A 15,339-nucleotide genomic window follows, 5' to 3' on the forward strand; every position below is an offset into this window, starting at 1 on the left:
TTGTAAATGCTCTTGGGAATGACGCAAACAGGGGAGCCGGTATCGATGTCCACCATTATTTCGATGCCATTCCACGTAAACGATTTCCTGATGGGGGCTTGTGTAGCATCTTCAATAGTTTCTCACGCGTCGCACTTGGTATCACGACGCGATGGCCACAGTACAGCAGCCCCTTCTCCAGAGACAACTCATGCCGCCTTTTCCGGAATTCCGCCATTTCCCTGTTGTCACATCCTACGACGGAGGGCCATCCGTAAGTCACGTACCTGCATATCGCCTTCACAATCATTCACAATCTGTCACACAAGCTGAAAAAGGTAGCGCAGCGGTACGACGTTAAAGTCGTCTTCTCTGCTCCTCACAAGCTGTCAAAGCTGTGCAAGATGACTGATCGTGAGACAGCGAAGCAAAAGAACTGTGGAAAGAAGCATCGGCGGCCCTTTGTTGAATGCGCAGAAGGCGTAGTATATGAAATTCTGTTAAACTGTGGTAAAACTTGTGTCGGCCAAACTGGGAGATGCGTGAATGACAGGCTGAGGGAGCATGCCAAAAACGTAGAAAATGCCCTTGAAGGAAAAGACTTTGAAGGCCTTCTGGCCGCCCACTGCCTTACCTGTGAAGAATGTTCCCCACATCTTACTAGCACCATCATTAGAAAAAAACACAATCAACGTGTAACGCGCGAAATCATTGAATCGGAGTTGATATATAATCGGGGAGAAGCATGTGTTAGCTCCGCTTCTATCACTCTCTCTGATAAAGAGCTGACATATTTGCGCATGCACTGACGATGACACCGGATCGTTCAGAGTGCATATATGTTCGCACGATTCGTTGGCAATAAAAGTTGGAAGTTAAGCGCCGTCCTTGTTGTCTCGTCTAGTCCTCGTCTCCTTGCGCTGCCATTTATTTGTTCAAGACGTACCAACACGTCCAATTTTCCACGTTATTCGCCTTAATATTTGTGCTTCCTTATGCGCCTTTATTAACTCTTCCAATGTGTTGTATAGGTCTAGTTCAAGCACCCTTTCAATTTTTGCGTATTTGGGAAGCCGCATTAACCTATTCTACCTCTCTTGACTTCAGGTTGTAGTAGGGTAGAGAGTTTGTAATGCGGCTGGTCGTGAAGGCTTGCACTGCTCGGCATAGATCTTGCTCCTTCATCCGCCTGCATTTATTAGCGACTCTTCTGATCAGTCCTAGTACTCGTTTACTTGCGGCCTGAATGGACTTGAGGGCATCGTGACCTCCCCCATATCTGTGGTGAGCCTTGAGGCTATCCACTTCAGTGATAGCGTTTCCTGCCAGTTTGTTACTCAAGACTTTCCTCGAATTAAGTTTTTAGCAGTGATTGTACTCAGCGCATGATCTGATCTCACTGCAAGTACTTTGAACTTAGTTGGGGAGCACTTCAGCCCGATGCCGGTGGCGTATAAGCTCACCGTGTGTGCAGTCTTCTGTACTGCCTCTTCTACCGGTCGCTTGGTACTCGTAGTGGTTCAGATAGTAATATCACCGGCATATAGCGCGAGTTTGACGTGTGGGATTTTGCGCTGGAGTTTGAAGAGGGACCTCTTGGCTGCGGTAAAAATGAAGAGTCAGAGGACTTCCCCTTCAGGCGTGCCGCTGGTGCTCATTTGAATCTCCAATTCTTGTAGTTTTCCAAATTTATTTGAGGCTGTTCTGCTACCAAGGAAGTTTCTGGCGTAATTGTATATCCTGGTCCCGAGGTCCATCTCGGAAAGACCCTTAAGAATTGATTTATGGGATATGTTTTCGAAAGCCTTGCTCGCGTGTAAGTTCAGGATGGTATGCAGTAGTTTCTCTTGTTTTCTGAGGAAAGACGTCGTTTTGAATCACCAGAGTATGTTGAAGCCAGTTTGATTACTAGGGAAGAGTTTTCCATCTCCGCACAGGCGTTGAGTCTGTTGAGAGTTACGGGCTCTAGGACTTTGCCCAGGCAGGAAGTTAGCGGGATAGGTCTAAGATCTGCGTTTTTGCCTGCTTTGGGAATGAACGTGACCTTAGCATGCTTCCAGGAGTTTGGGATAGAACCGTTCTTTCAGCACTCATTGAAGTACTTGTTAATGGCTGCGACTAACGCATCATCCAAGTTACGAAGGGTCTTGTTAGTGATCCGGTCTTCTCCCGCCGCCGAGGTGGTCTTGATGGTACTTAGCCCGAGGTGGAACTCCTGCTGTGTGATTTCTTCCTCTTCTTGGCCTGGGTTGTCGGCTCCCAGATAATCCTTAGAAGGGAAATGCTTTTCTCGTTGTTATCTATGTGCATTAGAGCTCTTGCAGAAGCTCGTCATTGCTGCCTGGGTGGGCTTTGGTTATGCGGAGCAGATTTTTCTGCGCTGTTGATTATTTAGTACTAGCTGGGTCGATAAGTGCCTGAATAAATGCTAAATGTTTTTGCTTCCGAACTGGCCATGTCGCAGGTGTGATTCCTTTGTTCTCTGCTGAGTTGGGATTATTAATTCTTGATTTCTCAGTTAATTTTCGAAATTTTAAGTTTTAATCGCTAGTTGAGGATACTTTTATGTGCAGCCGAGGTGTAACAGGTGGAAGTCCAGCTTGGTCTTATCTTCCTCCTGCTCCACTTACTTAGTGGCACGTTTTGAGTGCGAGCATAGCTTCTTTGACCACTCCTCAATGCTTGTTTATTCGTCAACTTTTTTTTGTTGCGTATATATATGAAATTTTCCCAGTTTGTAATCTGGACGTTGCGATATCCAGTTATGTGTTTGCCACTGATAAACGTGGTAGCACCAGTACAGCGGTCGCTGCCCAAGGCGACCTCTGTGTGCTCCTACTGCGGATTGGTTACCCCTTTACGAATGTGAGGTCCGATGACGTGTTTCTGCAAACGCTGTTGCCGATTCAGTTGGGTCTCTCCGGATCGAGCATGAGGGTTAGGCCTAGCGACGGGGTGGCTTCCCACATTTGTGCTCCCTTCCTTTATGCTGCCTGATGACATTCCCATGTCTCAAGTGGTGCTATAGCTAGGGGTTTTTCCTGCCTGTTTTGCTGCTGTGTTAATAATTTTGTCTGCCTCAGGAGTGGTACTCTTAGGCGGGCTGTAAACGTTCGGATATAAGTGCATTTATCTCCTCGATCACATGGTAGTATTTGGATTAGGTTATATGCAACTTTGATGTCACCAGTTTCCAATTCAGTTTGGTTTGCTGTCATATTCCTCTGTACCCTGATGGGGGTGCGCGGTTCACCTTTTGCGATTTCATTGAAAGTTGTCTAACCTGATAATTTGCACTTAGCCTGTGTCTCCTGCAGGCAGATGATATTGTGTTTTGATAACAGATCTATTATTTCCGTGTTCAAAGCCCTTCGCTTGGCAGTGGAACGTTTGCAGTTCCACTGTCAAACTGTGGTCTTATTCTCTGGGTCTGTGGACATTTTAAGTCTCGAGTCTTGAGGCCCCAGTAATTTACTGCGTTATCTTTCGGGACCCTGTACAGAGGGTGGATGTGTTTGGGGTTTGCAGTGCGGGCATTGATGTGAAGTTACTGAAGGCTGCAGTGAGTTCTATTTCTTCTTCGTCCAAAGCATTTTTCTTAGTTATGGCAGCATAGGTGTTGAATCATCATTTTGGTACAATTTTCGGGGGAAAAATGTATACGTTAAACGGTTGAAAACGGCGTTCTCGCATCCGGCGAGTTTACCTACATGGCCTTTCCGGCCAGCATGTTTCGTACAAGCGCACGCTCACTCTTCAGGCAGAGAAAAGAAACAGAAGGTTATGAGCTTCACGCGCTTGCACGTGTGCGCCCGCAGTCAGAAGACAAGGCCCAGAAGAAGCATCGTTTGAGCTTCCTGTCGGGTGAACAACGTCGGCTCCCCGCGTTCCTCTCTAGCGCAGGTAGACGCGCAAGCTCGACCAGTGCAAGGCTGTTCCGTCACTACCGAGCGAGGTCTCGTGCCCAACCGAAGCAAGCCCGCACATCTGTAGGTACCGTACCGCATTCTCAGCTTCTTTTTCTTGTTTGTGGCCAATCTGCGGACACCTCCCAGACAGAACTCCTCCGCAAGCAACGTTGGAGCGGACCAAAACAGCAGTGAAGTTTACGTTCATACCGCAGTTCCGGCTCCGTGCGCTGGCTGGAATATTGAACGGTCGCTTCTCGCCCTCGCCACTTCCGGTGCGGCTCCATCCCCGGCGCCATGGCGTTCATGACCCACCTGTTCCTGATCTTCTGGAAGAACGTGTACATGATCCAGATCCGGCGCCACTACTTCCTGACCATGATCGAGATCATCGTGCCAGTCATCATGGGCTACATGTTCAGCTACGGGGGCCTCATCGGCCACGCGCACAAGAACGCCACGCAGGCCATCTACGGAAGAACGGCCGTGGCACCTGCGTCGCACGGTGAGTACACGCCGAACGAGGAACAGGAGCGGCTGGCAGCTTCAAGCAGCCTCCCGATTTTTACGACTTCAACGACGAGCGCGCAGTCCAGGGTCTGCCAGTATGAAACGCTGCGACTTAAAACGGTAGCCATAACGGCCGATCTGTGAGGGCCATCGGCCATCATGTCACGGAAACGTCACGTTTAGACTGTGCGAACTATCCCCTCTTTTCGCCCTCCTAGGTGGAGTAAGTGGCGTTCCGCTCGGCTTCGGGCTGCCCGTGTGATTGCGGCGCAGGGAAGGGATTTCTGCCTGCTGGTGATATCATATAGATCTCTCCTCCTCAGGCTCGCATCGCATTAAAATAATTTAATTCGATAGCAATAGATGCCTCATCGTGAAAAAAGAATGCATTGTAGGTCACATAATTCCCAGGATAGGAAGTAACAACTATACGTTTGAATGTAACCTCATTGCGTACGTTTCGCCACATCTTGACACTTGCGGGGAAACATATAACCACCCAGATGACCCGGAAAGATGTCTGGTTGTGTGCAGGCCAACGTGTAGCGGTTCCCCAACACAACCATGAAAGAGTGACACAAAGCTCGATGGGAAGGCGTCAATACCTTCAAATGCTAAAAGAGTAGAAAACTGAGCTAGTTGGTTCATACTTCTTGGTGGAAACAGCCGAAATAACAAAACGCAGACACAGAAAGGAACACATAGAACGTAGACGAAGCTGACTGTCAACTAAAATTTTATTGGAAACCCGCGCTTTTTGTTTCCTTGTCAAAAAGATCTTGCTTTTATCTCCCGTGGGGTTCGTTCAAGAAGGAAATTTCTTTTCTTGATAGAGAGATTGATGGTGTACTAACGCACCGCTGTCCTGTTTCCCGTATCGCCAATGCCTCAAGGATCTCACGTGTCACTTCGTCAGCATACCTTTTCATGACTTGAACTTCATGCAACTTGGGCTCACACTTGCGAACTTTTTGCCTTTTTTGTTTTCTTTACAATCTCTGCAATGCAGGGCTAGATTGCTGCATGGGGCACCTGATAGCGATGATACTGACCTGATAGCGATGATGACGCAAATGCTATCAGCGTATCTGTAAAATTTTCTCCTTTCCTCTTCCCCCACCTCCTGCTCACGCAGATGCGAGAAGAGGGCAGCCCACCATACACACTTTCTTTAATTTTTAATGGGATAGCAGTAGACATCACAACGTGCGTTTTTGCGTCTTGCATTAGCCGCTGAACGGTCGACAGGGTGGCGTAGTCCCAACGTCACGGGACCATGGCGCAAAAATTGAAAACTAGAAAACAAGGAGGGAGCTGGCAATCGCAGAAGGGCAAGACAAGTAGGCCGAAATGCTCGCGGCGGCTCCTGCGTCAGTCTGCAGCTGCTCGTCATAGAGTTTGGACGTGCAGCTCCAGTTGGCATGGGTCGACAATCTACTTTCATGGGCTCGCTCCCAAGTACTTGTAGCAGCGGTTATAATGCTGTCGCATTCCGCATTTATGGTGACTTAAGCGTCTCCATATGTTTTTTTTTGTTTTCACGAATGAGGCTCTAGGATAATGCAGATGCCTGGGGATACTGCCCTGGCAACTGATATCTCGGTGCGCCCTTCCTAATTTGTAGAAACTGTGGCATAATGTGTAGAGCTGCACGTGATGAGAAACACATTTCTTTTTGAGAACGTTACCGTTCAGTCCTGCGGTAACTCCGGCTCACCTAAACACTGTCTAGAAATTGCAATGCTTGCTTAGGTACCGCCTTACAAATCATGTATGAAGATTTTTTTTTGGGGCTATCTGTCACACATGATGAAAGGTAACGCATAAAAAAACTACATGGAGGCAAGGACAATATGAATGTCGCGGGCGCAATGCAGCACATATCCAAAACCAACACACCATTTAAACCGTGGCTTCATTTCCTGGCAGCTTTGTGTCGCGAAGTGCTTGGAAGGTCCACTGACTTGATCAAGGTTTGAAGTTTAAAGTTTGTTCATCTTTTCAATACAGGAGAAAGAAGAAAAAGCAAGAGCTAAAAGCGTAGCCTGACAAGGGCTCTTGGTTAATCCAACAGTCACAGCGAACAGGATGAACGTGTAAGCAAATATTATAATAACAAAGCGCATATGAAATAAACAGATATTTGTTCGAACATCTGGCATAAAATCAACAGCACTGAAAAGCAAGTAATACTAGGAACAATATTTCGGAATTATACAAATACAAAACAAGATACAAATGTCGATACTGTCAGACATTTCCCTAATGATTTTCTAACAACTACATCCTCAGTGAACTCTTGCATATACGCGAGATGAAATCAGTGCTACCTCTTAATGTGTGAAGCAGGACAGGGACCTGGTAACTGACTTGTTGCATGCCATAATTAGTACGAATTCTTGGTGTTTTTAAACTCTCCTTGCGCAGGCTGTACCGAATGGGTGACTTGGACATAATGTTCTTGTATAGGTTTGTTTTATGTATTTCGCTAGTCTGGAATAGTATATCTGAATAGCTTCAAGTAATCTGTTTCAGGAACAGGGGTGCGTTCGTAAATCTTGGGGTCGGCTTCGGTAATTTTAAAGTCTGAAGACCTCCTTCTGCAACAGGTGTGCAAGCCCTTTTCGGAGGCAGTCTGTTGACAAAACAGTGACCATCTCAGGGATGCCAGTGCGGGGTTGCCTTCAGGACAACACGGGAACCTCTTGCCCTACACGAAAAGCGAAAGGAAGAGGGGTTACAGCATCGTTAAAAGTGTGGTCTTCCTTTCTTTGACTAACACGATGGAAAAAAATATGACATGGGTAACATTGATAACGCTTAGAGGATTAGAGAACTAATGCGAGTTATACCCAAGCTGTAATCGAAAGGAGGAAATGGGTTTGGATATTGCATGTTGTGTGAAGACGCAGCCGGTGACCTTTTAACGAAAAAAATTTGCTGTCGAGCCACTTGGTAGCCACTTCGTTAGGTGGGTAAATGTGATTAGAAGAGTAGCAGGTATAGCGTGGCTATCGCAGGACAGGGCGGACCGGATATCGATGCGAAAGCCCTTTGTCCTGCAGTGAAAATCAAGAGTGATGATGGTGGATGTGCTCAATCCAAGGAAATAAAATCTGCACATATCTCTGATCCGGCCACCTTGGAAAATTTGAAAACGGAGCATAGACATAAATGTGACTACTTTATCATGCACGGCAAGGCACGAAAAGACAAGACAAGAAAGGTAATGCGTTTTCGAGCACAACGTCGCCTATCTCGTTTCTGTGTCGTTTCCTTTTAGCTTTTGTGCATCAGTACATCACGCCTCATACTTTCGAACGTCAGGTGGTCGAAATTTCCGGAGCCCTTACGGCGTCCCTCATAGCCTGAGTCGCTTTGGGACGTTAAACCCCCATAAACGAAACCATTAATCCTCCGTCACGCAGAAGTCACCGTGCCTACATCACAACTCTTTTACTGCGTTTTGTGCCATCGCTCTATATCTAGTGAGCCTTGTGGTATGGCGCACGACGCCCGACACGCGGAACAGCCGCTGAACGAAAGTTGAACCGCGCTTCGCCTTGTCGCAGGTATCCTCCATGTCGACGAGGTGGACAATTGGGACTATGAAGAGATGTCCAGTGACGCCGTGCTGCGATATCTGAACAAGGTAAAGAAGCCGTGCTTGACCCTATCACGAATATTTTTTGCACAGGTGCGGAAGTCCGTTTCAATGCGTTAGCATCAAATGCCCATTAGCGCAAGAAGTGTCCGTTGGCGTGTGAAGCCTCGATGAAGAGGAGGCAAAATGGAAGAGAGAAAAGGGGAAGGCAATGAGTGGAAAGAGAGAAACCATGGTCGTCAGTCAGAGTCGAGGTGTTGGGAGTGAGGAGAGCGGGTACGGCGTGTCACAGGGTAATTGATGGACTGGACCACACTATCCTCCACGGTTCGGGGGACAGTCCGGGTTGTGTCTGGTTCGACTAAACTCATAATATGCCACAGCAATCGCATTGATCGTCTGTAACTTCTTTGTTGTGCACGTGGCTCGCCGGTGTGATGCAGCTGTGGTACGCCGCTTTGGCAAATATTATTTTAACAGCATTCCTCTTAATAACGTAGCTAGAACAACAACGTGTTAATTTGGAAAAGCTGAGCACGACTCTTTGCCATTTCTCAATGTGTATAATAAAAGTGATGGCTGTTGCAGTGTTGTGTTAACCGGCTCTTGAAATGTCATCGCGCATGTTTTGTAGTGACCGCACATTAGCTAGCAGAGTGACATTGCGTTGATGTCGTTCATGGCGTTTTACCATCACTTTATGTTCCTGAGTGGCCTTCAGAGCATACGACATGCGCTGGTGCTTTCCACCTCTTCTGAATTGGTGTTGTCCTCTATGGCAGTATATTTATCCTTATCATGCAGAGAGTGTCTCGGCAATAAGAAGTTCCACTTTACCCCGGGACATGTTTCGCAGACGGTACCGTTCCGCTGGGCGCTCGCCCGGAAGGGCAAAGGCAAGGGCAAGGGCAAGGGCAAAGGAGGCAAGGGCAAGAAGCCCGAGCTCACTGCGGAGCAGATGAAGAGGAAAGAGGCGTACACCGAGAGCGTCGCCAAGAACCCCGTGCGCCACACGCTCGGCTGCCTGCCCACCGTGGTCGGCTTCCTCTTCATGTTGCCCGTGTTCACCAAGAGGCTCTGCGAGGAACTCACGTCGGGCGCGAAGGCAGGCTTACTTGCGCCTTCGTTTGACCTGTTCTTCCATAGCTTCGCGCTTTATACCGCCGTTCTGTGCTGCGCATCTACTGCCACAGATTTCACCGCTGAAGTCAATCTAGTCACAAATGCGCTTAATGAGTAGGGGTAAGGGGCTTTACCGAAGCTCGAATATACGTGGTATGTCTCTAAGTAGCGTTCTTCGAGACACATCCGATAGATTCGCATGTCCCGTTCACTTCAGTAACCAGCTCAGTGATATGCTCGGTTTTCCAAAGAAACACGACCGTAGCGTAGAATGGCTGTCATGGCTGTGTTCACCTACTGAGTTGCTGGCCTTAGATATGTTAAATTATTAGATAGAATTAGATAGTGTAAATTGTTAAGCTTATTGAGTTAGGCAACACTGAAACTGCACTCATATATGCTGCGCATTTGGTGCGCATTGAAAAGCGTGGTGTTATTTTTAAAGATGGTAGCTTTTAAAATGATGCAACGTCTCCAAGCTTTAAGATGTTCAAGCAATCACTATAGGCTTAGAAAAAATACCTATTACCATATTTTATTTTAAGAGACATTGCGTTTATGAGTAGCGCTGTCGCGTGTTATCTTTTTCGTTACACTTTTAAGCTATTTTTTGTACGACTCCCTGGGAATGCCCTTATTCCGTATCTTGGTGAAACGTAATTAAGAGGTAGGTCGTTGCATTTCAGGTCATCTTTGTTGTGCTTTAAAAACAATGCTAGACACCCTAATAATGATTCACTTGTCCCAAGAGCAGATTCAGTTATTTGGTACGTTACAGAGCTTGATCGTCGACCCAATACGGCATGCTAAAGTAATGGGCGATATATATTTTATTGAGGTTGAAATGGTTACTGTCCAACAGCATCGATATCTCGACTGAGTGCCAATATCCCTACAAAGTGTGAAAGAGTTGAATTTGACAGAACTGCAGCAGTTAATTGTATTATAGAGACGTTTGTCCCTCTACATCCTTGTGTCCTTATACTCATTTGTGGTTACCATGTTAGGTCTGCCTCTACTGGCTAACCCACGCTGCTTACAAGTGCGCGTGCTATCAGCTTGGAATGAAATGCGAACACGACATTCGAAATTGGAGCAGTGAAACAAGACGATTTTACTTAAGGCACGCTGGCTAGTAGTGCAATTGATTAAGATTTCATGGCGCGGGGACCACTGCATGGAAGTTTTAATAGGACTAGCGCTGACAGAATGTAAAGCCATGGTTTTCACTACTCGCTCTTTGCAGGAACTAATGAGTATCAACGGTTTGTCAGAGACGGCCTACTGGCTCGGAAACCTCATGGGCGCCTTCTTCGAGATGTTCCTGGTGCAGACGCCGCTCATTACGCTGTTCCGCTACGACCCGCTCACCGGCGCCGAGGGTCTCTGGACCCGCAGCGACACCACGGTGCTCGTCGTGTTCTTCACCGTGTACTCCGCCGCGGCCTCGTGTTTCGCCATCATCATCGCCATCGTCAGCCCCAGACGTGAGTTGAGTCTGCGGCCTTTTCAAAGGCTAAGCCACCTCACGCTGTCGGGGCTTGCAACTTGTACAGCCGTGTTCAGTTCCTGCCTTTCTGGCACAAGGTTGCAATGGAGCGCTGTGTGTGCGGAAGGCATTCGACAGGAAGAGCCAGTTATTCCATGGAGCCCGCAGATGGTTCAGCCCACTGCTGAACCGCCAGAGAAGCACAGTGGCAGCTTCAAAGGGTCTGACGTCAACTGCGTTCATGCACACAGCAGCGTGGGTGGCTCTGGGAGCTGCACACAGCGTATTTCTTGTAGCTCTTTTTCACGTCTCATTGGAGGCTGTTCTGTATATGGGAGGCAGAGGGTTCAATGTCCCCGGTGCCGGTGGCGAAATGCTACCCCGGTCGGCCTGCCCTAGACGGGCAGTCGCATATGCCCATCTTCCTTCGCACGGAGGATCTTTGGTTGTACTGCTGGATTCTTTTTCACGTGCGATAACGTTTTCGCAGGCTAGTTGGTGCATACTGAAAGAGGTTTACTGCGCAGACCGACAAACACAGCGCTTTTAGACTCTTCTGTAAAAAAAAAAAAACATCTAAGTGAATTCGTTAAAAATTGAAATGGCTTAACGTTCAGCAACTCCTCTTTTTACTGAAATTGTCCCAAAATGGTCTTTGAAAGACTGTATTGCACAGCTTTTGTAAAAACTTGAAAGTGCCGATCATGAAGTGGATAGTTAGTGTGTAACAATAAAATTTCGCCGAATGTAAAACCCAATGATGATCGATGGTGCGTTTAGTCCTTTCGGGAGTGGGTTGCGTAAATTTGTTTTGGAATTTCTGCGGCACTGTTATGATTCTCTGCAATTACGTCCACTGAGTTTTCTATGCTTCAGGTCTTTCGTGAATTTAGCTTATTTCATGAGTGCTCCCCTACAAGAATTTTTCTTAGGATGGACAGGAGAATCGCATTGTTTTCGTGTTGCTACAGGATGTCATTCGACATAAAGAAGGGAACTTGAGATATAAATGCACGCTGAATTCCCAAATAAAGCCTCATCTAAATGGCGAAGATGTGTTTTGATCACAACTCTTCAAGTAATGTGCGGAGCATGTTCTCGAACTCAAAAGCTAGGCGTCTAGCTGCGGTCGTTTCCGACCACTAGGCCTCGTATGTCCCGCGGGAATATGCTGTCGTAAGGTCGCCGCGGCGAATCGACTGAGACCAGTTCTAATATGTGTCTGGAAAGAGCAGAGCCCTGCAAAGAAAGCAAGCCTAACTTCCGAGCAATCTTGCGCTTTGACCAGTCTTCGTTGCCTTACAAGACAAAAAACTCCGCTGCAGCTTTCCTTTCGTTAGTGTCAGCGATGATATGCGCCAGATTAGGTGCACCATTTCTTTGTTCACTACTGCATCTCAGCTGCCGCAGTGGCTAAGAGGTTATGGCGCTCGTATGCTGACCCGAAACAACACGGGTTCGGTCCCAGCCGCGGAAGTCGAATTTCGATGGCCCGTGTACAGTGCAATGTCAGCGCACGTTAAAGAACCCCAGGTGGTCAAAATTTCCGGACCCTTTCACTACGGCGTCCTTCATAACCTGAGTCGCTTTCGGACGTTAAACCCCCATATAAACATACTATTGCATCTCAAATTCTGCCGTCTCTTCGCCCAACGAGAGGCTAGAGGCTGGAGTTTTCACTGCACCCCGGTTTCCTTTGTCTATGCAGCCAACATAGCAGCGATCATGACGTTCGTCGTGATGGTGATGACCCTGATCCTGCCAATCACCATCCTGGCTGTGTCCGGCGCCACGCTCATGGACAGGAAAGATCCACCGAACCCTTACAACCTTATCTTCCAGGCGGTCTGCCTTTTGCCGAACGTTGGCTTCGCCTACGGCATCACGCTCATCTGCGAGAGTGAGGAGCTGGGTAAGGCGTGCGCCACAAGTTAGAACTATCTACTGAATCATTATTTTTTGCTTGTTAAATTTACCAAGTTTGCCATTGCTTATTATGGCGACGCAATTTGTCAGCTTTGGAGTTCGAAGCGCTGGCATTTACTTTTAGTACGCAAATTTTACAAAGGCACACATGTTACCAAAATTGCAATGATAGCAAAAGAAGATTATACATGAAGGCGCGAATGGGAGGCATAACCTCGCGACCATATTGGCTTCGAAACGATGCAGTCCGAGGAACCTGGGGCTTACGTAAAGCATGATTCCGGGCGGTGATAGTCCCGTTTCAGGTGGAATTCCTCGGGTTGTGGCGTCTCAGCAACAGCGATTAGGGTTGCTGTGGTATCTACACATAAACATATTGAAGAGCAGTATCGCAACCTTGACACATCATTGTGAAGATTAGGAGTGCCCTTCTCCCTACTTTGCACGGCCTGATTCGACATCTCGAATTAAGAGAAAGAGGAAAATATTTATTTCACAAAAACTCGATTATGCCGAAGCCCTTGCCGGTTACTCAGTACAGGAGAGGAACAATAAAAAGGAAGATGGCGGTAGATGATGCTGTTGACGGAAGGCGGTGATCTAAGAAGCGATTTAATACACTATGAGCAAAGGGTTTTTGTTGCGAAAGCAACGCTGCGCTAGTCGCTGAGCCATTTCGCGGAGCCGAGGAAAGGCCCTACTGCGCATGCGCGAGGAGCAGGGACGTCACACGGCTCACAGCTGGCTCGCCACCGCCGTCGCTGCGCGGGTGACTCAGAGGTGCCACCGCCGCGCTCGCCAGTTGCGCATGCGCAGTAGCGGCGCATAGCTAGCGTGCCGGGGCCGCCGCCGTTGCCGTGCGCTCTCCATCGCCTCTCTCTTTCTCCTCTCGGATGCGCAGTAGCGGCGCACAGCTAGCGTGCCGGGTCCGCTGGCACGCCAGCTGTGCGTAGTGACGTCACGTGCTCCACACGCATGCGCAGTATGGTCGTGCAAAAGCACGCAAAACGGCGAGACTGGGCATAGTAGCTCACGCAGCAATATGTGGCTACGCGCAGATGTTGCTTTCGCAATCCTCCAGGTTTAACCAGAGCTAAACCACAGCCAATTTTTTCAGTGCCGAAGGTGCAGAACACATCTGAATTGCTAAAGTTGTCGAATTAATGAATATAGACTACGGTGCTGCCACCTTGTACTCCGCACACGACCAGAGAGGAACAGTTTACTCCAACCGGCGGAGAACGAGAAGTAACCGTGGCGAGAGGACGCCTCGTAGGGTGCTGATTCTGTGCCGTGGTCGTGCGCAGGCGAAGGCGTGACGTGGCGGAACTTTGCGTCGCACAAGACCTTCCACCAGCTGTCACTCCGCAAGATCTCCATCGCGCTCCTCACGTCGTGCTCCGTGAGCCTGGCCCTGGCCTGGTACCTGAAGAACGTCTGGCCCTTCGGCTACAGCTTCCCTAAGCCGTGGTGGTTCCTCTTCATGGTGAGGGACCGTCGCGGGTGCCACCTTCTTGCACGACGTCGCGTGCGGTTTCTGTTCTTGAGCCAGGGCCACGAGCTAGCTATAGGTCGCGCAACTGACACGATATACAAGTCAGATGCGTGCAAATACATCGTAATAAACTTCGTCCACACGCTTGTCAGGAGTGCTCGAACGGCGCGCTCTTTTCTGTTATTACGATAATCGCCGCTGCCTTCCGGGACCGATGCTGCCTTTAAAGGCAGAGGTTAGGAACGATTCATTGGATTGTAAGATACTGTTATGGAAATATTGAAGGTAGTGGTCCATTCTTCTGATGTGTAGCAAAATATTTAGTTTACAGGGCTTCCATCGATCGCATCGAACAGTTAAGTCTGCCATAGAAAACCAGTAGAGAACGCTTTACACGAAAGCAAGACCAATTAGAAAATGCAATACTGCCGTCGGGTGATCTGTGGATTATTGACTCTTATACTGAAATCTTGCATTGTAGGGAAAAATTGCGTACATATACGGTTCACTGCTCAAAAATGCTTTTGTCCATAATGGTTGGGTATGTTTATAGCAAAGAAGTAACCAAAGAAGCAAACAAGGAAACAAGCAAGAAAACAAGCAAGCAAACAAACGAACAAAATGCACTAAAAGAAGCAAAGAAAAAAATGCAAATAAGTAAATGCAAATAAACAAATTTTCTATTTTGTGGGATAAAATCTGCGTCATATATTTTCTGCGCGCCGAGTGCTGGTATTTTGAGTGGAAATTAAAGCAGACAGTTGACGATCAACAGCGCTTTAAGGACGGTCAAAAAATGAGCTAAAAAGTACGAACACCTCATAAGCACAGTGTCGTAGAAGATTTCATCACTAAAAAAAAAAACAACTACATATCCGTGGAACAGGATCACTTCACTGCGCAGACTTCAAATTTACCGCGCTGCTCTTATCGGGCTTTAAACTCTTATCTTGAATGGCGGGTGGCTTGTAGGCACAGAATAAATTGCTCATTCGTTGATACTTACTTGCCTTTGACTGTCTAGTGACGTTTGCCTTCAAGGGAGGAGTTATGGTTTTCTTGCGCTGTCTGCAGCCAAAGTACTGGGGCCTCTACGGAAGCGTAGGAATTTCATCCGAAGAAGCAAAAACGATCAAAGAGGACCCGGACCTATTCGAGCCTGTGGCCGCCACACTGGAGCCCAGCGTCATCCTTTACAAGCTCAATAAGGCGAGTACAGATAACGCGTACTTGAGCTTTGCGACGATCCTATACTCCGCTTCATGGTTTGTTCGCACTGGCGTGGAAACCGAGCCTGGGTGGAGCC

The 15,339-nt window shown here is 47.9% G+C and overlaps 1 protein-coding gene across 1 annotated transcript in view; it reads left to right on the forward strand.

The window, feature by feature from the left end:
• The first annotated feature begins 4,184 nt into the window (after positions 1-4,184).
• The window catches only part of LOC149344360 (phospholipid-transporting ATPase ABCA3-like), an 80,774-nt gene continuing 69,619 nt past the window's right edge, over positions 4,185-15,339 (forward strand). The window contains exons 1-6 of the mRNA XM_089542612.1: positions 4,185-4,392; positions 7,970-8,049; positions 8,858-9,106; positions 10,370-10,610; positions 12,321-12,524; positions 13,846-14,024. Coding sequence (XP_089398738.1) covers positions 4,185-4,392; positions 7,970-8,049; positions 8,858-9,106; positions 10,370-10,610; positions 12,321-12,524; positions 13,846-14,024 — 1,161 coding nt within the window. The remainder of the gene's footprint in view (positions 4,393-7,969; positions 8,050-8,857; positions 9,107-10,369; positions 10,611-12,320; positions 12,525-13,845; positions 14,025-15,339) is intronic.

The sequence above is a fragment of the Amblyomma mixtum genome, chromosome 5 (assembly GCF_055824585.1).
Source record: "Amblyomma mixtum isolate Tamu chromosome 5, ASM5582458v1, whole genome shotgun sequence".
In the NCBI taxonomy this organism is placed as follows: Eukaryota; Metazoa; Arthropoda; class Arachnida; order Ixodida; family Ixodidae; genus Amblyomma; species Amblyomma mixtum.